The sequence below is a fragment of the Psammomys obesus genome, unplaced genomic scaffold (assembly GCF_907164565.1).
Source record: "Psammomys obesus unplaced genomic scaffold, mPsaObe1.curated_primary_1811, whole genome shotgun sequence".
Taxonomy (NCBI): domain Eukaryota; kingdom Metazoa; phylum Chordata; class Mammalia; order Rodentia; family Muridae; genus Psammomys; species Psammomys obesus.
In genome coordinates, this window is record NW_026586589.1 from 9257635 (window position 1) to 9279841 (window position 22207).

The 22207-nt window shown below is 43.2% G+C and overlaps 1 protein-coding gene and 1 pseudogene across 3 annotated transcripts in view; one reads left to right on the top strand and one right to left on the bottom strand.

Moving 5' to 3' along the window:
• The window catches only part of Cbfa2t2 (CBFA2/RUNX1 partner transcriptional co-repressor 2), a 94384-nt gene extending 72610 nt beyond the window's left edge, over positions 1 to 21774 (bottom strand). For all 3 annotated transcript variants that reach the window (XM_055602242.1, XM_055602240.1, XM_055602239.1), the window contains exon 1: positions 21639 to 21774. In XM_055602242.1, the coding sequence (XP_055458217.1) occupies positions 21639 to 21672 (34 nt within the window). In that variant the 5' untranslated portion in view covers positions 21673 to 21774. The remainder of the gene's footprint in view (positions 1 to 21638) is intronic.
• Positions 10618 to 10714, top strand: LOC129672826 (U6 spliceosomal RNA; annotated as a pseudogene).
• Positions 21775 to 22207: the final 433 nt, after the last annotated feature.

Below are 22207 nucleotides of genomic sequence, written 5' to 3' on the forward strand. Positions count from 1 at the left end.
GGGCGTCCAGAGGGACACTTTGGAACTGGAGTATACAAATAATTGTGAGGCATCACATGTAGGCTGGGAATTGAACCTGTGTCCTCTGAAAGAGCAACAAGAACTTTTAACCACTGAGCCATTTCTCCAGACCCCAGTAAGCAAACATGATAACATGCACCAAGCTACTACCACCAGCTAAGACCGCTTGGAATTATAATCCTTGGAAAGTACATAATACAATAAGTGTTTATTGTTTTTTAGAAAGGAAAAAGATGGTTTTCTCAATCCCAACCACAGCCAAGAAGCAGAAGCAGGAAGACCACTGCAAGTTTATGGCCAGCCTGATCTACATGGTAAGTTCTATCATGAAGATTATAGATTCTAAATACTATTTCCCAATAAAAGCAAGCAACTTACTTAGAAGAACAGTGTCCTCCCCACAAGTGAGAGGAAATAATCAGACTCCTCATATCAGAAAGCAAGTACTTTACCAAGGTCTTCTGAAAGTTGTGTCCAGAAGACTTAAGAGACCTGGGTTGGTAGCAGTCTAAGCTACTTGGAAAGCTGAAGCAGCAGGATCCCAAGCTCAAAGCCATCCTGGGCTATAGTAAGTTCAAGGCCAAGGTAAGCAGCTTAATAAGACTGTCTCAAAGTTAAAAAGGGGAGAGTGGTGGTTGGAATAAGACATTGGGAGGACGGAGTGACATACACCTGTATGCAATTCCAGAACTCAAGAGGTGGAGGCAGAGTAAGTAAATAAGGAAATCAAGGTCATCTTCAGCTCAATAGTGAGTTCAAAGGCATTCTCTAAACAAAAAACAAACACACAGAATGAGAGAGGTGGCTTAGAGGTTAACACTGCTGCTCTTGAAGAATTTGGTTCTCAGTAACTATTCAGAAGCTCAAAACTGTTTATAACTCTAGCATCAGGGAATCTAATGTCTGACCTCTGTGGGCACTGCACTTCCCCAATAAACCCACACTCAAAGACACATATACACATAATTAAAAATAAAAACGTAGGGGCTAGAAAGATGCCTTAACAGTTTAAAGGAACCAGTTTCAACCCCCAGCACCCATATGGTGGCTAACAACTGTCTTAACTTCGGTCTCAAGGGATGTAACACCTTTTCCTGGCCTCTTTGGGCACCAGACACACACCTGGTACACAAGCATAAATTCAGGCAAAGCAACCAAAACACACAAAACAATACAATCATTTATCTGTTTTGTGTTATTTTTGAGACATAGTTTCTCTACACAGCCCTGGCTGCCCTGGAAGTCACTGTGTAGATCAAGCTGGCTTCAAACTCACAAAGCTCATCCCGGCTCTGAGGGATGCATCACATCATCTGGCCTTTACAAAATTAAAATTAACAAACAACAACGTAAAGGTAGGCATGGTAATGCACACCTTTAATCACAGCACGCTGGATGCAGAGGAAGATAGCTCTGTGTATTTGAGGCCAGCCTACTCTACTTATCAAGCTCCCATCCAACCACAGTTACATAGTGAGGCCTTGCCTCAAAATACAAGAAATCCTAAGACAAATAAAATATATATGAGGTAGGAGGGAGTTGGATGGAGAGTCTGTGATTTAGAGTATTGGCTGCTCTTCGAGAGAACCTGGGTTCAAGTCCCAGGACCCACATGGCAGCTCACAGCTATTTGCAACTCTAGTTCCAGAGGGATGCAACACCCTCTTCTGGCTTCCAAGGACACTGCATGAAAGGGTACTACATGGTGCACAGACAAACACACATACAGGAGGCAAGACAACCATGCACATAAAATAATAAAAATAATGGCATGGAGCCAACTTGAGCAACACAGCTCACTCCACGCTAGCTAGAGGTAACAATGACACCTTTACCCACAGCCATCTCTCCAGACCCACTACACTCTTTAAATATACAATTTATTCTAAGCTGATTACAAGTTTTTAAAAGATGTGTCCTCTAGGCTGTCTTCAAAATCCAACTGTGGGCACACGATGCCTTACTCAGTTTATGTGCGGTTAGAGATCAAGTCCTGGGCTTTGCGCACGGTGAGCAGGCATTCTACCAACCCAGCTACATTCCTGGCCATATGTCTCATATTTTCTTAAAGACAAAAAATATACAAAAGTGTATGCAAAGGAAAAAAAGGAATTTGGAAGAAAATAACAGTAAGAAGCACTGCTTGCTCAGGAAGAGTATCCATTCCTGAGGATTTCATGTAACTTGCAACAGCTGGATTTGAAAAGACGGGGAGACAAGCCAAATGAACATCATCTGTGGGCAGTGAAAACACTGGGTCTAAACACTGATAGGAAACACTCTTTGAAAGAGAGGAGACAGAATAAGTCAGAGGGCGGTAGCAGGTATCTCCCTCACAAGCTTATTAACCTACAGCACACACTTAACAGTACTCACCCACCATCTGTACCCTGCCTGTCAGCTTTTATAAAAGTTAATGTGAAGGCTGTTCTCCTGGCCCATGTCACTGAAAGCAACCAAAATAAATGATGTAGACACAGCTTCACAAGCCCTGTCATAGAGAATCACACTTGGCTTCAGGTGTTGTTGTTGGTAGCCAAGGCTAGCCTGCAGTTGGAAGATAGGTTCTGGGCACTTGGTACATTGGTCTACTTTTTGTGTTTTACATTTCCATAGCATGCTCATAGGTTTGATTCATGGCTCTCCTCCCACCCACCCCCCAAAAAAATAAAAAAAAAAAAGTGTTGTTTTTGAGATAGGGTCTCTGTACATAGCTCTAGCAGTTCTGGAACTCACTATGTAGGTAGACCAAGCCAGCCTAGAACTAAGAGTACCTGCCTCTGTCTCTCAAGTGCTGAGATTAAAGGTATGCATCACCAAGACCATCTTTTATGAATAAAATTTCTGGGTAACAAATCAAATAAACAAGCAAGCGAACAAATAAATAAATGGGGGAAGCACGGAGTGGCGACTCATACCATTCATCCCAAGGAGGCGGAGGCAGGCTGGACATCTCTGAGTTCCAGGCCAGCCTGGTCTACATAGCCAGTTCCAGGCCAGCCTGGTCTACATAGCCAGTTCCAGGCCAGCCAGGGCTACAGTTACATAGTGAGATTCTGTCTCAAAAAAAAAAAAAAAAAAAAAAAAAAAAAAAAAAAAAAAAAAAAAAAATAGAGGTGAAGACATGACTAAACCCTTCGTCTTATTTTCCTACCTTTGAACTTTTTCCCTTTTAACTTGATCTTTGCCAGTCTCCCCCCTCTTGTCAACAGGTCCACTGCTATTTAACAAATGGTGGTTTGGAGGATAAAAGACAGACCCTTAGCACAGGCAGTGGAATTCCAAATGCTAGGATCTTGGCTCCACAGTGTCTGATTCAGAACTGCTGGGAGCTATTAGCGGAGCTCGCCCACCCAGGCACGTGGGGCTGGGAGAGCTCCTTCACACCACCCGCACAAGCCTCTCATTTATGCTGCAGGCTTCAGTGATCATGTGCTTTTGTTCCCCACAGAACACATGAAGTCCAATGTAGCTCTAGACATTATTAGAAAGGTCTAGAAGGAATACAAAATGAAGCGGTTTCATATATAGACCTGCAACAGAATCTCTTTTTATAATGGTGCAATAGTCCAAGAAAAATACCTTTTCAAAGTACTCAAATACAAGGTGAAAAGGATCTACTGTAACAGTATCAGATACATTTTGGTTTAAATGACAACACTTGCCATTGTTTAAAAATGCTTCCTATACCTAGAATTGTGGCCCCAATCAGCCTACACACATTTTTCATTATGCTCCATCTTCAGCTGTCAAATCATGCCCTTCCTTCAAATCAAGTGTTTATAAAATATTGCACCCTGTCAGTCCCTAAACTTTTCTCTGAATTCATCTGTTTTGAAGCAGTTCTAAGGACTGAACTAAGCGTGTCAGCACCAATGCTATTCAAGTGCTCTATGATTAAGCTATAGCCCAAATCTTAAATTCATTGCTATTACTCCATTAAAAAAACAAAGCAGAGATAGGTGGACCTTTGTGAGTTCAAGGCCAGCCTGTTCTATAAAGTGAGTTCCAGGACAGCCAGGGCTATACAGAGAAACCCTGTCTCGAAAAACCCAAACAAGAAAAGAACAGAAAACAAAAAAAACTAAACAAACAAAAAATCCAGAAACTTAAACCAGACATGGTGGCCCACCACTTTACTCCCAGCACTCGGAGGGCGAAAGCAGGCAGAACTCTGAGTTTTAGGCCGGCCTGTTCTACAAAGCAGGTTCCAGGACAGGAAGAGTAAACCCTGTCTTGAAAAAACCAAAAATCTTTACTTTCCTGAAAGCTCCATAGCCATTTTATGCTTCCAACAACTGGATCAAGAACAGACATGATAAGCTGGTTACTAGTGGCACATCCCTTTAATTCCAGCACTCAGGAGGCAGAGGCAGATGGATCTCTGTGAGTTTGGGGCCAGCTTGAGTCAGTAAGTGAGTGAGTGAATGGAGCTATGATAAGCGAAGTGATTGTCCTTGACCTTGACTATTCATTTTCTACATATTATGTAAGCAGCCTATTTCCAATGGGGGAAAAAAATAGGCATGAAGTTATGTGTGGATTACACCTCTGTAACCCCAGTACTTGGAAGACTGAGACAGAAAGGCTGCCATAACTTTGAGGCAAAAAAAAAAAGAAAAAGTAGAGAGAGGGAGAAAGAAAAATATACTAATCAATAATAAAGTCAGACATAGTATTGCACACCTGTAACCCCAGCACTCAGGAGACTCAGGAAAAAGGACAGGGAATTCAAGATCTTCCTTGAAACAAACAAAAGAGACTACAGAACCAGGAGAGGTGGCTCAGCAGTTCGGAGCACTGGCCACTCTTCCTGAAACCCACACCTGCCTGCACCTCCAGTTCTAGAGAATCCAATGCCCTCTTTGGTACACCAAGAATACTGCACTCATGTGGTACACAGACACACAGATGCAGTCAAACACCCACATACATAATAAATATTACCTTTAAAAACAAAATAACAGGCATGGTGGCTCAGAACTGTATTCTGAACTCCAGAGCACAGAGACAGAAAAGACTGCTTGGGCCCAACAGCCCCAGGCCAGGAGGGCAACATAATGAAATACTATTTAAAAAGGTTAAAATAAAGGGCTAGAGAGAAAGCTTAATGGTCAAGAACCCACATAAGAAATAGGCAAGAAAGCTGGGCATGGTGGTAGATGCCTTTAATGCCAGCAACTCAAGAAGGCAGAGGCAGGAGAATCACTGTGAATTTAAGGCCCAGCCTGGTCTACAAAGTGAGTCCAGGACAGCAAAGGCTCCACAGAGAAACCCTGTCTTGAAAAAAAAGGCGGCAGGGAAGGGTCCTGAAGAGATGCCTCAGCAGTTAAAAGCATTTGCCGTTCTTGTAGAGGACCCAGCTTCCATTCCCAGCACTCATATATTGTCTCACAACTACCTATAACCCCAGAACCAAGGGATCTGACACCCTCTTCTGAACTTCAAGGACACCAGGCGGTGTCCTTGCAATGACATGCAAACAAAACACCCATGCACATAAAGTAAATCTTTTTTAATATTTTATTTTTATTAATTACAGTTTATTCACTTTGTATCCGACCTGTAGCTCCCTCCCTCTTCTCCACCCATGCCCTTCCCCCAATCCACAGATAGGGGAGGTCCTCCTCCCCTTCCCTCTGAGTCCTGGTCTATCTATCAGGTCTCATCAGGAGTGGCTGCATTGTCTTTCTCTGTAGCCTGGTAAGGCTGCTTCCCCCTCAGGCGGAAGTGATCAAAGAGCAGGCCAATCAGTTTATGTCAGAGACAGTCTCTGTTCCCTTACTATGGAACCCACTTGGACACTGAACTGCGATGGGTGCAGGGGTTCTGGTTATCTCCATGAATGGTCCTTGGTTGGAGTATCAGTCTCAGAAAATACCTGTGTCCAGATTTTTTTGGTTCTGTTGCTCTCCTTGTGGAGCTCCTGTCCCCTCCAAATATTTCTATCTCCCCCTTCTTTCATACAATTCCCTACACTCTGCCCAAAGTTTGGCTATGAGTCTCAGCATCCACTTTGATACCCTGCAGGGTAGAGTATTTCAGAGGCCCTCTGTGGTAGGCTTCTGTCCTGTTCCCTGTTTTTCCCTCTTCTGGTGTCCATCCCATTTGTCTTTCTGAGTGAGGATTGATCCTCTTACCCAGAGTCCTCCCTGCTTAGCTTCTTTAGGTGTACAGATTTTAGTATGTTTATCCTATATGTCTAATATCCACTTATGAGTGAGTATATACCGTGTCTTTCTGCTTCTGGATTACCTCACTCAGGATGATCTTTTCTAGTTCCACCATTTGCCTGCAAATTTCATGATTTCCTTGTTTTTTAATTGCTGAGTAGTATTCCATTGTGTAATGTACCACAATTTCTGTACCCATTCCTCAACTGAGGGGCATCTGGGTTGTTTCCAAAAAGCCAGCCTAAGCAATAACAGGCCAACTAGAGCTATACAGTTTGAACAGACCCTGTCTCAACAAACCAAGGATGGGGACATAACTCAGCTGTAGAACAACCATAAACAAAACCCTAAATTTGATCCCTAGACTTGGAAAAAGAAACACCCCAAAACTTTACTCAGCTGTTGCTTTACATATTACTACACTGACATCAAGTTAATGACACAACCAAGACTATTTTAAGCACGTATGCAACATTTGCTAGGTTATTTCGAAGAATGCATACAAAGAATTAAAAGATGTAGTCCCCTACTGGACATGATGGTGCATGCCTAAGATTCAGAGGGCATAAAATGAGAAATAAAGCAGAGCATGATAGTTCATGGCTTTAATCCTAGCTCACTCAATCTTTTTTTTTTTTTAATTAGTTTTTCCAGACAGGGTTTCTCTGTGTAGCTTTGGCTGTCCTGGAACTCCTTCTTTGACCAGGCTGGCCTCAAACTCAGGGATCTACCTGCCTCTGCCTCCTTAGTGCTGGGATTAAAAGTGTGTGCCACCAACACCCAGCTTTGATCCTAGCTTTTAAGAGGAAGAAGCAGTGGATCTCTAGAAGTTGGAGGCCAGCCTTGTCGACATATCAAATTCTAGGATTGTCAAACCTGTGCATTGAGACCCTGACTCAAAACAGACAAAACAAGACAGGGCGTGGCTATGCTGTTGGAGATAAACAGAGGAGAATCACTGGGGTCTGCTAGTCACCAGCCTAGCTGACTGAGTTCAGTGAAACACCATGTCTCAAGGGACTAAGATAAAGTATATAATACAAGTAGGATACCTGATATTTTCCTCCAACCTCTGACCTCATAACGCAAAGGGCATACCTCCACCCACCCACCTCCCCTTTTTAAAAAATAAATAAGAATAAGTTTGACCTTTAACACCATCATAAAAGGCTGGTGTGCAATGAGGAGGGAGTGCACAGACAGATTCCTGAGGTCTGACAATCAGCCAGCCTAGACTATCAATAAGAAGACTCTCAAAAATCAGAATGAATGGCTCCTGAGGAAGAATATCCAAGGTTAACCTCTGGTCTCCATTGACTTTAAGCAACACATGAACACACACACATACAAAGTCAAATACAAATAAATAAATGAACCCTTAAAACATCTTTGTCAGTATCGATCCAGAAACACAGAACAGGGTGTGGTGATATATCCCTACAATCCAAGGATTTGAGACAGAACAATACTAGTTCCAAGCCAGCAAACACAGCAGACAATGTCTCAACACATGCATACTCACATATTTTTTTAATTTTTGCTCATTTTTGCTATTAATGTCCTAACCAGAATCAATATATTTGTAGAGGTAAAACTGAATTCAGTCAGGTATTACGTGACTAGAAAGAGCTGGAAAAGCAACCAATTAGCTCTTCTAAGTCTCACCAGCTGTGTTTTCCTGATGACAGAGTATCTGCCCACCTGCTCTCACAGATGGTACAGCAGAAGTAAAACACCTGGTTTAGTACGTCCATTCCACGTAGTGAGAACAATGCTAGCTATGACAACAAGCCCAAATCAGAATTTTCACTGTATTGTCTACACAAAGACAATAAAATAAGCTTTGTACCTCTCAAATACAAATACTATAATCTCAAAATGTAACAATAATATTCAAGTTGACAATTCAAGTTGACAGCTGCTAGACACAGATCACCGAGTTTCATTTATATATCTTGACTTTCGGTGGCCAGACTGGTCTACATAGCAAGCATCTGAGCTGGTCAGGATGATAGAGCCAGACCTTGTTTAAAAACAACAACAAACCCAAAAACCAGGGAGCGGTGGTACACACCTTTTAATCCCAGCGCTGCAGAGGCAAAGGCAGGCAGATCTCTGAGTCAAGAGGCCAGCCTGGTCTACAAAGCAAGTTCCGGGAGAGTCAGGACTACACAGAGAAACCCCTCCTTGAAAGAATATAATCAATAAATATGCATAAATGAATAAATAAAGAGGCAAAATCATCTTAAAAAGTGAAGTAAAGGCTAGGCAGGAGTAGCGAAAACCTTTAATCCCAGGTTTCAGGAGGCAGATGAGTTCAATGCCAGCCTGGTCTGCATAGTGAGTTCCAGGACAGCCATGGCTCCAGAGAAACTCTCAAAAAACAAACAAACAAAAAAACAAAAGGATAGGCACAGAACCAGCAAGACAACTGAGCAAGTAAAAGAGCTTGTCCTCAAGACTAATAACCCAAATTCAGTCCCCTGAACTCACAAGGTAGGAGAGAACTGACTCACAAGAGCTGTTCTCTGACCTCCACATGTGGCATGCACACCACTGAAGTAAATAAGTATGAAAAAGGTTTTAAAAGACTCATCAATTTTCGCAAATTCAGAGGCCTGAGAGATCACTCAGCAGTTACCAGCAGTTACTATTGCTCTTCCAGAGGACCCAGCACCCATGCAGTTCACTCACCTACACACACATACTTAAAAATAAAACAAATCTTTAATAAAAATTATGTACATTGCTGGGTTTGGTGGTGAGCCCCTTTAATCCCAGCACTTGGGAGGCAGAAGCAGGTGGATCTCTGTGAGTTCCAGGCCACTCTGGTCTACAAAGTCCAGGACAGCCAGGCCTCTGTTACACTGAGAAACCTTGTCTCAAAAAAACAAAACAAAACTATTTACAGTATCAAATTTAAGTCAATGGTTTTTATTTATTTATTTTTCAGACAGTCTTACTATGCAGTCTTAGCTTCCTATGATTCATTATGTAGCCCAGGCTGCCCTTGACTGCACAGAAACCCACCTGCCTCTGCCTCCCAAAAGCTACCATTATGGGATTAAAACGCTGAGATTAAAGTTGTGCTCCACCATATTCAGCCAGTCACTTATTTCTTGTGCAAATAAAAAACTCCTAATACAGCTGGAGAGGGGGCTGGAGAGGGGGCTGGAGAGGGGGCTGGAGAGGGCCCAGAGGTTAAGAGCACTGGCTGCTCTTCCAGAGGTCCTGACTTCAATTCCCAGCAACCACATGGTGGCTCACAACTATCTATAGTGAGATCTGGTGCCCTCTCCTGGCATGCAGGCACACATGCGGGCAGAATATTGTATAAATAATAAATAAATCTAAAAGAAAGAAAGCTGTAACAGAAAGCTCTGCAGAGAGCTGGAGAGATGGCTCAGAGATCTGGTGCCCTCTTCCAGTGAGCAGGCACCCATACAGACAGAAATGTCGTATGAATAATAAACAAATCCTTAAAAAAAAAAAAAGCTTATAAAATGACAGATGATTTCATGCCATAGTGAGTGTATAAAACTGTCAGAGTCCAATATAAAGTCACAACATTGAATGTGAGTTGGCAATGGCTATTTCTAAACATGCAACACCCAAACATCCAAAATCAAATAGGGAGGACAAGTCCTAGAAAGAAAGCTCAGCAGTTAAGAGCACTTACTGTGGGCTGGAGAAAGGCCTCAACTGTTCAGAGCACTGTCTGTTCTACCAGAGGTCCTGAGTTCAATTCCCAGCAACCACATGTCTATCTATATCCTCTACTGCCCTCTTCTGGCAGGCAGATGCACATGAGATGGAGGACTCATACAAAATAAATAAGTAAAATCTTTAAAAAAAAAAAAAAAAAGGACACTTACTGTTCAGTGCTACTGTGCATTGGTGTAGCAGGTAGCCAAGGAGAGCCTCTACTGCCTTCGCCTAGCGGCGGGAAATTGTTTTAGGTTATATGAAAGAAATACTTCTTTGAAGGTTTACCAGAAGCAGTAATTTGAAGATAATGAATTTTGCTCCAACCCACACTTATAGACACAGAGCACCATTAAACAAACCGAAAGACATGGAGAAGACACTGATATTGTTAAATAGCTTCAAAAAGGAAGAAGAAATCCTGGAGATACCTAATTTGAGGTGTTTGATGATACAAAAAGAAGATCCAGGTGAAGATCAGCTATTTCATGATTGTCCCAAAAGTGGTAAGATGCATCTATATGGTTACTGAGGGCAAGAAGGCTGTGAAAAGACATGTCTTTAACAAGACTGAATCTAGAAAGGAAAGCCTGTCAGAGAGAAGGGAGCAGCCACGAAGGCCAAAACAGAGCAGAAGTATTTGTGCTGACTAGATTTTGAAAACCCAAGAGTAAGGTTCCACCAACAAGCCTGCGTTAGAAAAGATGAGAACACTCACTTGAGCAACACCTATTCTAAAATTGGAACAATACAGAGAAGATTAGCATGGCCTTGGGCAGGGTAACAAGCAAATTGGTGAAGCAATCCCTATTTACGAAAAAAAAAATGTGATATGAGATCCACTTCACAAACATATGCCTTAAACAAACCTATTCCACTCCCCTATTTCCAAATAAATAAAAAAAATAAAAGAGCACTTACTGCTTCTCTTCCAAAGGAGCAGGGTTCAGGTCCCAGCACCCAGCTCACAACTAGCTAGTAATTCCAGCTGCAGGGGACCCAGTGCTCTCTTCTGAGCCCACTGGCAACTGTACACACACTACAGACACAGACACACACAACGAAAATAAGTCTTTTTCCCCTTCAAGACAGGGCTTATCTCTGTAGCACTGACTATCCTAGAACTCACTCAATGGACTACGCTGGCCTTGGTCAGATGAACTCAGAGATTCATCTATCTCTACCTCCACAGTGCTGGAACTAAAGGTGTGTGCCATCACACCTGACCTAGGACACAATTTCTGAAATGGCCCTAACCATACCATAGTATTTTGTATTATATATTATGTGAAGTATCACTGTACATTACAAAATTACTGATCAAGTTAGAAAAACACTGAAGATGCTCTAAGTTCTATTAGTATCAAAGGTGAATTCATTGATGGTGATCAGAGATGACATAAAAATTGGCACGACTTTTAAAAATGTTTTCATTTTTATTTGTGTTTGTGTGGGAAGAGTATATGGCATGTGTGTGCAGGTGCCCTTGGAGGCCAAAACAAAGTATCAGAGCTGCAGTTAAAGGTGGCTGTTAACCTCAGATATAGGTGCTGTGAACCGAACTCACGTCCTCTGGAAAAGCAACAAGCATTTACCTGCTAAGACATCTTTCCAGCCCCTGGCAAGACATCCCTACTGACACTTTTCTTCCTGTGTCAAATGGCAGAAAGGGACTTATTTACGTTTCAGAACAGATGTATCTACTTACAGAACTTTACAGGTTCATTATTTACTTTTTCTACTGTTAATGAAAACTACAAGTAACAGATAATTCAACTAGAAGTAAATAACTCCAAAACAGACAACCTTCTCTGAGAAAAGAAGTTGCTTGGCAAACTCATGAAGCAATCAACCACATAGCTATCTTCTTTTATTACAGAGCATTTGCAGCTTTCTCTGAAATGAACACTATGATCACTTTAAAAAGTGTCTCACAACTAACACTGAGGCAATCAGTCGTGAGATAGTCTTGTAGACTTCCCATCTAATTGAGGTTAAAGACTGAAAAATAGCATAACTTCATTTTTTAAAATACATTATAGGTTTGTGTATTATATATATAAAGCGATACAAAAAGTTCAAAATGCATATCATATAATTTTCAGTGACAAGGTAAAAGGAAAGTCCCTGCGTGTCACTTCATTGCTAGACACTGTGTGTGCACATATGTGTGCAGGTGCAGTCACCTCAGCGTATGTACACAGAAGCCAAAGGTCAATGTCAGCTAGGTCTGTCTATCACTTTCCATCTTATTTTTTGAGACAGGGTCTCTCATGCAGAGCTGGTTCTACTGGGCCCCAGAATGTACCTCCTCTAATACTGGGGTTACAGGCACCAATCACCACACCTTGCTTTTATATAGATACTGGGCATCCCAACTCAGGTCACCACGCTTGCACAGCAACACTTCACCTTGGCAAACTCTTTACTGTTTCCCCAGCCCTAATTTTTTTTTTTTTTGGGGGGGGTACTTTTGTTTTTGATTTTTTGAAACAATCTCATGTATCTTAGCCTGGCCACAATCTTGACATGTAGTGGAGTAAAACTGGCCTTGAACTTTTGATCTTCCTCTCTACTTCCTGGGCTATGCTTACAAGTACCTAAGAACTTTTTTTTGCCTGATTTACAAAGAACTGGAAAACTAACCCAAAACTTCAAATTATATATATATATATATATATATATATATTTTACTTTTTTACAATTTCATCTCTTCCTGGTCCCACCCTCTCTCTTCCTCTTCCTCCCCCAACCCTCTCCCCTAGTCCACTGATGGGGGAGGTCCTCCTCCCCTACTATCTGACCCTAGCCTATCAGGTCCCAATCAGGACTGCCTGGATCCTCTTCCTCTGTGGACTGTGGGAAGCAAGAGTTCTTCTTAAGCTGTAGACAGCTGCATGCTTGGCAAGCTGCTTTGTTATAGAGTATGCAGCGAAAAAACATGTTTCCACCCTAGCCTTTACTTTGAAACAGAAATAAGCAGGAGGTTAAAGAAACTTGCCTGTGGGACCTTGGACCATATCTACCATACCAGAATGTGGTCTTTGAAAAGAAGTTTGACTGTTCCATAACTCCCATCCTTGTACCAATGTGAACTGTTTTGCTTTGTCTTTAAGAAGGAACTGTGGAATAAACCTGGTGCTTTTCAGTATTGACTGATAGCTCTCCTGAAATTATCCTAAGTTTTCTGTTTCTTTCTTTTAACTTGTAATTTCTCAATCCCCACTCTCTCCATTGTGCCCCAAATTACCTACAGCTGGTTCTGTCAGTGGGCTGGTGGGGGGAGAAATGATCAAGTCAACCGAGTTCATGTCAGAGACTGTCTCTTCTCCCCTTACTATGAAACCCACATGGAGACTGAGCTGTCTATGGGCTACATCTGAGCAGGGGGTCTAGGTCCTCTCTATGCAAGGTCTTTTGGTTGATGCACCAGTCTCTGCATTAACCCCTGGGCTCAGCTTTTTTGGCTTTGTTGGTCTCCTTGTGGAGTTCCTGTCCCCTCTGGGTCCTTCTATCCCCACCTTCTTCATAAGACTCCCTGTGCTCTGTAGTTTGGCTATGAGTCTCTGCATCTGCTTCGATCCCCTGTTGGGTGGTATCTTTTAGAGGACAACTGTGGTAGGTTCCTGTCTGTTCCTTCTCTTCTACCACTTCTGGTGTCTATCCTGTTTTCCCTTCTGAATGAGAATTAAGCCAAACCCAAAACTTAAATGTATGTGAGGCATGTATTCTACCAACTCATCCATGTTCTGAGACCCTAGAAAAATTTTAGTTAACTTAACCTATTTAATTTAGACTGAGCTGGGTGTGTTGGCACATTACTCAAAACCCAGCACTCATCCCATCTGAATTTATCTGGGGCTCTTACCCATGCCTACTCAAGTATTCCAAGTATTAAGCTAATAACCTTCATCAATAATCTTAATATTGCCTTGACTTTCTCCCTGGACCACAGTTAAATATCGCAGGCCACAATTAAATATCGGCAACTCCAAACTCGGTGTGCAGCAACCATGTGTGGCAGCATTTGGCACACTCCTATAATACCAGCACTAGAACAAAAGGTTCAGGAGTTCAAGACCATCTTCAGATGATAGGGAGTTCAAAGTCAGCCTGGGCTAAAAGAACTTGTTTTCAAATGAAAGCAACTGGGCTGGGTATGATGGCTCACACCTTTAATCCCAGCTATCAAGAGACAGAAACAGGCTGATCTCTACGAGTTCAAGCGCCGCTCGGTCTTCGCAATGAATTCCGTAAGAATAACAAAGTGAGACTTGTCTCAAAAAACAAATAAATAGAGGCTGGAGAGATGACTTGTTGCTCTTGCAGAGAGACCAAGCTCAAGTCCTAGAACCCACAGACTGGTTCATAACCATCTGTAACTTCAGTTCCAGAGGATCTGATGCCTTCTTCTGACCTCCATGTGCAGCAAGCATGCACAAGTACACACACATACTTACATACAGGTAAAATACATGTAACAAAAAAAAAAATTAATCCAATTTTTTAAAAGAAGATTTATTTATTTTATGTATATGAGTGTTCTATCTGCATTTACATCTGCTAAAAAAGGGCATCAGTTCACATTATAGATGGTTGTGAGCCACCATGTGGTTGCCAGGAATTGAACTCATGACCTTTGGAAGAGCAGACAGTGCTCTCTCTTAACCACTGAGAGCCTCGAATCTAATTTTTTTTTCTAATTTTTAAAATTGAGAAAAATAAGCTTTCAACACAGTTGACACTTCCATTATTTAAAATAAATAAGAGCCAAAGAGCAGTCCAACGAGATGGCTCAGCCTGTACAGGTACTGACTTACTGCCATGCCTGAAGTCACGAGTGAGTCCCTTAAACTCAAACCGTAGGGCAGAGCACACTTCCAGTTGTTTTCTAACCTCCACAAGCACACTATGGCATAGGAACCTACACACACACACACACACACACATAAAATGGAGGGGGGTGACACCTACCAACTCTACCTTCAAAATATTCTGAATTTCAAAAAAAAAAAAAAAAAAAAGATGTGAATGCAACAATTTCTACTTTCAGTTGTTTTTTTTTTAAAGATTTACTTATATACATTCTGCCTGCATGTGTGCCTGCACGCCACAAGGGGGCACCAGATCTCCCTATAGATGGTTGTAAGCCACCAAGTGGGTGCTGGGAACTGAACTCAGGTCCTCTGGAAGAGCAGACAGTCCTCTTAATCTCTGAGCCATCTTTCCAGCCCTCTACATTCACTGTTAATATTCTGGTCCAAACCAGTAACCTCTTTCTCTAACTCAAACGGGTAACTTAACTTACTTCGAATTCCCTACCCCACCTTTGATTTACAAAATGTTTTCTCCAGAAGTAAGAGTTATCTCTTCAAGAATAAACCATATTAAACATGTTACCCATTAGTAGGCACAATTTTTATGTGTTTTTTTTTTTTATTATTATTAGTTAAAATCAACTTTGGTAGGCTGGAGATGCCCAGCAGTTATAAGTACTTAGTGCTCTTCTAGAGGACCCCAGTTCAGTTCCCAGCACCCTGGCATCCCACTACTGTCTCTAATTCTCAACACCAGGAAATCCAATGCATCTGGCATGTGACATAAACACACACATCTAAACATAATTTTAAAATAAAAATAGGGCTGGAGAGATGGCTTAGACACACTGGCTGCTCTTCCAAAGGTTCTTTGTTCAATTCCCAGCAACCACATGGTGGCTCACAACCATCTATAATGAGATCTGGTGCCCTCTTCTGGCCTGCAGGCAGAGATGCAGGCAGAACACTATATAAATAATAGATACATAAATCTTAAAAAAAAACCCACAAAATAAAAATAGGTGGGCATAAAGGTGCACACAGCACTCAGGAAGCAGGGGCAGGCACAGGAGTCTGGGAGTCTGAGGACAGCCTGGTCTGCAAAACAAAGTCTAGGATCGCCAGGGCTACATGGAAAAAACCTGTCTCAGGAAAGAAAATAATTTAAAAAATAAAATAGGATCAGGCACAATATACCTTTGGTCCCACAATAGAGAGGCTGAGGCAGTTCCAATTCTGGACTACACAGTGAATTCAAGAGTAGTGTGGGCTATGTAAACTGCCTCAAAACCAATTAATTAGCAATTAATTAACTGCTGAGAGGCAGATGTGAGAAGATCATGGCAGTTAGAGGCCAGCCTGGACTACACAGACAGTTCCAGGCTATCCTGGGGTACCTGGGAAGTCCTGTCTCAGAAAAATAAGGCTCTGGGGCTACAGTTCAGTGGTAGAGTACTTACCTAACAAACTCAAGGCCTCCCTGCTCTGTAAAAAGAAACAAACGGGCTGGAGAGATGGCTCAGCTACTAAAAGTACTGGTTGTTCTCCTAGAAGATCTTACGTTGGTTCCCAGCACCCAAATAGCAGCTCATAACTGTCTGTAATTCCAGTCCTAAGGATTAGACACCACCTTCTGGACCCCACGCACACATGTGATACAAAGACATACACACAGACCAAACACACCATACACATAAAACAAAAACAAAAAAACAAAAAAAAAAAATTTAAACTAAGATTAAGCAGGGCACAGTTGCTCTCTACTATAATAGCAGTACTTGAGAACCTAAAGCAAAAAAGCTGTTGTGAGTTCATCAGCCTTGTACTCCAAAATGAAACCCTGGCCCAAGCAAAGCATTTACAGAATAAGAGAAAGTGAAGCTTTGGCTCCAAGGCCCTACGTTCAACCTCGAGCACCACCATGAGGATATATGGGCTATGTGTGTGTATATATTTATAAGTACAGCTAGGGTTAAAGCTTGGTAAATAAAGCAAATCTCAGCCTTGTGGACGGAGAGATGGATGAGTTAATATCCTGACAAACTGATGCTGCGCCTCAAGATCCCTGTCTGCAACAGCTTCCCATCTCATTCAGAAAAGCTAACATTCTTGCTAACACCCTTTGTTATAAGGACCATAGCCTATGTCCAACTTCTACCACTAAGCTGTACTCTAGCCAAACTAACTCTATTTGTTTGCTCTATAAGCCGTTCCCACCTCACAGCCCTGAATTTGATATTTTCTTTGCTATACTGCTCATCTCCCAGATGTGCATATGGCTAGCTTAGTTCCTTCAGCTCTTGACTCAACTGTCATTTGACACAAAACAAAACTTAAGTATTCTTTCAAGTAACATCCCCATCTTCTTTTTTTTTCTCTATCCAAGATACCTTTGTTTGCCTGTATGGTGTATATGTGCTCAACTACCTATGCAGGTTTGATGATCGCAGAGGTCAATGCTTAGTGTCTTCTTCTGATCACCTAAATTTTGAAGACAGGGTCCCTTTACTCAACCTGAAGCTTAGGTTTTAGCTAAGCTCATCAGCAAGCCCCCACAATCTGCCTGCCTCTGCCCCTCTGGTGCTGGTGTTACAGATGTTTGTCACCATGCCTGGCTTTTTACCTTTTTCAGGAGCGCTGGGTTGATCCAAACTGAGGTCCTCAAGCTTGAGCAGCAAGCATGCTCCACTGAGCCATCTCCCTAGCCCACCAATAGTACTTTCTGCTATAGTACTATTTCACCAATAGCAATTTCTGCAGGGAATATTGCCTGGCATACCAGAGCTACACAGAGAAACCCTGTCTCAAAAAACTAGATAGATAGATAGATAGATAGATAGATAGATAGATAGATAGATAGATAAAGTAGGCAGGCAGATAGAGACAGACAGACAGACCAAATACGATAGTTCACCTGCAATCACTAAGGCTGAGGCAGGAAATTTTGAGTTTCAGGCCAGTCTGGACAAGAAGAAAACTAAAGTGAGGAGGAAAAAAAAAAAAAAGATTTTTTGTTTCTGCCTGTCAACTCCCCTCAAGGCTAACACTACTTCTCTAGAAAGAAACAAAAAGTACTGAAGAAAAACTTGTCACATTTTTATAGTGTAGAAAAATACCACAGGCAAATTAGCTTTTAGGGGATGGGGGGTGGTAGTGGTCAGGAGTGTTGTGAATTCCAGGAAAATGAGGGTGTGTTCACTGTTGCTCTAGGGACATGAGACCTAAATGAATAAATCTGTGCTTTGTGAATGTTTGTTCTCATGTGGTTTTTAAAAATTAAAAGCAGGCAGTACTTCCACATGATGATCGAAATTAACAAAGGAATAAGGCAAACATTTGTAAAAGAGAAAAGGTCAAAGTAGTGTGTGTGTGTGTGTGTGTGTGTGTGTGTGTGCGCGCGCGCGCGCACGCGTGAGGCCGGATAGTGAGCAACGTTTCACTTCAGCTGCTGGAGAGCTTAGATAACATATTTGTTGCCATCACCTAATTTAATTTAAAAGTCTGCCAACTTCAGAGCTAAAACTCAGAATTTTATATTGGTCACTCTGAATTTTACTTTGATTTCTGATTTAAGTATAGCAATACGAAATAGGGAGATTCAACATTCTTTTGTTTGTTTGCTTTCTTTTTTTTTAAGGCAGTCTCACTATACAGCCTGAACAGGCCTCAAAATCACCTCCCAAAAATTAGGATTACAGATACAAACCACCATGCCCAGCAAGAGTCAAATCTTGTTTTGTTTCAGACAGGGCTTCTCTGTATCGCCCTGGAGGTCCTGGAACTCAAAGATTCCCCTGCCTCTGCATCCCAAGAACTGGGATTAAAGGTGTGTGCCTTCAAAGTTGGTGATCATTAACATCCTATCTTAAAATAGGAGTGTTGATGCAGGCCTTTAACCCCAGCACTCGAGAGGCAGAGGCAGGCAGATCTCAATGGATTCAGGCCAGCCTGGTCTACAAAGTCCAGAACAGTCAGGACTACACAGAGAAACCCTGTCTCGAAAAACCAAAACAAAAAAGGAAAAGTACAGTATTAAATATATGGTGGTACACACTTGTAATTCTAGTATTCAGACACCTGAAGCAGGACTAGGTGTTAGAGGCCAGGCAAGGCTGGAGAGAGGGCTCAGTGGTTAAGAGCACTGGCTGCTCTTCTAGAGTTCAATTCCTAGAAACCTCACGCACGCATGCACGCACGCAGGCACGCATGCACACAACAGGCCAAACCAAGCATGCTGTTGCTTGCCTTTGATTCTACCACTTGGGAGGCAGAGACAGGCAGATTATCTATTAATTCTAGGACAACCTAGTCTACATAGTGATTTCCAGTACAGCCAGGGCTACAGAACTGGTCTTCAAAAGACAAAACCAAAAATAAAATAAAAGGTGGCCCAGAGAGACATTTCTAAAAAAAAAAATGAATGAATGAATGAACGAACGAACGAACGAACGAATATTTGAAATTTAAAAACAAAAGGAGAATGTGTGCTAAGAGCACTGGCTGCTCTTCCAGAAGACCCGGGTTCAATCCCAGAGCTCCACCTGTCTATAACTCCAATTCCAGAGGATACATGTAACACCTTCACACAGACATACATGCAGGCAAAACACCAATGCACATGAAATAAAGGAAAAAAAGAGAGACAATTTGTAGCTTTGACTTACAAGTATGTGCCTACCTGGAGAGTGGTGGCGCACATTTTTTTTCTTAGTTTTTCGAGACAGGGTTTTTCTACACAGCCTTGGCTGTCCTGGACTAACTTTGTAGACTGGGCTGGCCACCATGCCTGACTGTGGCACACACTTTTAATCCCAGAACTCAGGAGGCAGAGGTAGGCGGGTCTCTGAGTTCAAGGTCAGCCTAGTCTACAGAGTGAGTTCCAGACTACCAAAGGCTGCACAAAGAAAAAAGAAAAGGACCTGCCTATCACACAGGCCCTCAATTCAATCCTCAACCCCAATCAATTAGTTAACAAACAATAAACAGGCACACTAAACCACTACAGACTGCTCATGCAAAGAAACTTAGTCACATAGCAAACTCCAAAAGTCCTACTTCTTGGCTTTTGTTTTTCCAGACAGTATCACTACATAGCTTGGGCTGACCTCAAACTCACATCTTCCTGCCTCAGCCTCCTAAATTCTGGAATTACACAGGTTTTCCTCATACTCCACTTTTTGGAAATACATTTAACTGAAAACATAAATGATATGGAAATAAAAATGTGTTAGTTCAGCTGGACCTAGTGACACAGGCCTGTATTCTTAGCTACTGGGAGCTGAGACAGAATTACAAGTTGCCTGGGCAACTTAGTAAGACCCAGTCTGAAAATGAAGAAGGCTGAGAATACAGTTCAGTGCAGAGCATAAAGCACGAGGCACTAAGTCCAATCCCCAATACTGCTATAAGTACATGAATTTAAATTCAGATAAAAGTTTTCCCCACTTTCCTAATAAAATCTTTGTCAAATCTTAGATTTACCTGTCCACCTCCACAAGACCATAAGCAATCGCAGCAACAGCACACTCAATTACAAAAGGCCTTAGTGGGTCAATCTATTTTGTATCTCTTCAATATGGAATGAGTGCCCAAGAGAAAGGCTGTAGGACTCCTCCGTTTTAAGTGCTAAGGAACAACTCTCTGGGGGTAGAGCACAGACTTCTCAATATCCCTCATTTTATCCTCGCACACCAGACATACCCAAAAACCTGAGTTTAGTTTTTATTTATCTCTTTTGTTTTTGTTTTTTTGAGTCAGGTTTCGCTAGGTAGCCCCGGCTGGCCTAAGTAGATGCGGCTGGCCTCAAACTCAGACATCCATCTGCTTCAAAAGTGCCTCAAGTACCTGTTTTTAGATTTTCACCTGGCATAAAAAAGGAACTATCCACAGAACATTTTACATGAGTCCCCTCTCTCAAACTCAGTCCAGAATCTAGTCTGTCTAGTTTGTTGCCATATTCTCTGGGTCTAGAGTGATACTTTGTACTTAAGAGATGATTTAATAAATATTAAATGAATTGAATGAAAAATGCCTGGTGCTCAAATAATGTTAGCTATTACTGCTATTTTAATGACAATTAAATTTTTATTGTTCTTATTAAACGATGCCATCCCTCCTCCAAGGAACTTACAATTCTAGAAAGAACATCAAATAAATGGAGTGGTGAAAGGGGGATAAGAATACAAACACAACTAGGTCACACAGAAGGACTAGCCAAGTTAAGATAGCTTAAAAGAAAAAAACAGATCCCAATTTCGGACTCTTCGAAGAGCACACATAATTATTAATAAACCGCGATTACGATAGCGAGTTTTCATGCTTGCGGGATGTGCAACTGGGTGTTCAGGGCGTTCTACTCACTAAACCTAACTACAGGGCAATTCAGGGACCGTTCTTAACAACCCATTTTTCAGACACAGCAACTGAGACTCGGAGAGCGCCAAGGTCAGAGCCCGTACGCGGGGGACCCGGGACATGAACTCAAGCAGTCCGACCCCAGAACCTGCACAAAACAGGGCCCTTCGGCATCCCGGCCGCGCGTCCTCCAACATCGACCACACGTCGCTCCCAATCCGGCGTGCCTACGGTTTCCCAGGACCGGACCTTCGGCCCCGACGCCGCGAAAACAAAACAATACTCTCGCGGCCAGTCCACAGGGCGCCCGCCAGGCCTGGGCTCCAAGGCCGCTCCGCTCAGTCCCGCTTAGCACTCGCAGCCCCGAGCCCCGCGGGAAGCCGCAGAGCGGCCCCGAGGGCCCGCGAAGGCCCGGGGAGCCGCGTGACCTTGGATCCAACACCCGACTCCCGGCCTCAGTTTCCCTGCCCGGGCCTCCCGCCGGGGGCCTCCGAGGAGCCTCGCGCCTACGGAGCAGCAGGCCCTTCAACACACACCCCTCAGCCGCCCGCCTTCCCGCCCCACTTACGCTGGAAGGCGGCCGCTCCAGGGACGCCCACCATCGCGAAGCGCAGGCTGTCGCGAGCACCGCCCGCTTCGACCCTCCGCCCGAGTCCTCCGCAGGCGCAGGCCGGGACCTGCACCCGCCGAACTCGCCCGCACCAGCGCCGCCGCCGCCGCCGTTAGGCCGCGCGCTGCCCCGCCCCCAGACGGTCCCGGCACGCCCCCGCCGCGCGCTCCCGAGCGCCGACCAACGCACGCGGAAGCCGGGCCCGAGGGCGCTCACGCGAAGCACCGCCCCCTGACCTGGCCCGCCCCTTCCGCGCCACGCTGCGTCCTATCCTGAAGCGACCTGCACATCGGACCCGCCTCCCGCGCACTGCGTGCGGCCGTCACGTAAGCGCTCTCCTCGGAGCTCCAGACTTCCGGAGGTGGCCTGGGCGGTGACCTAGGCGTAAGGGCGGAGTCCCGGAGCGGGGCTTCGGGGGAGGGACGCTTCAGATACTGGCCTGTAGGTCTTCAAGGTTGTATTGAGTGGCAAATTGTTCTTCCCTCTTTTATTTACTTATTTGTTGTACATGTGTGCGTGCATGTGTT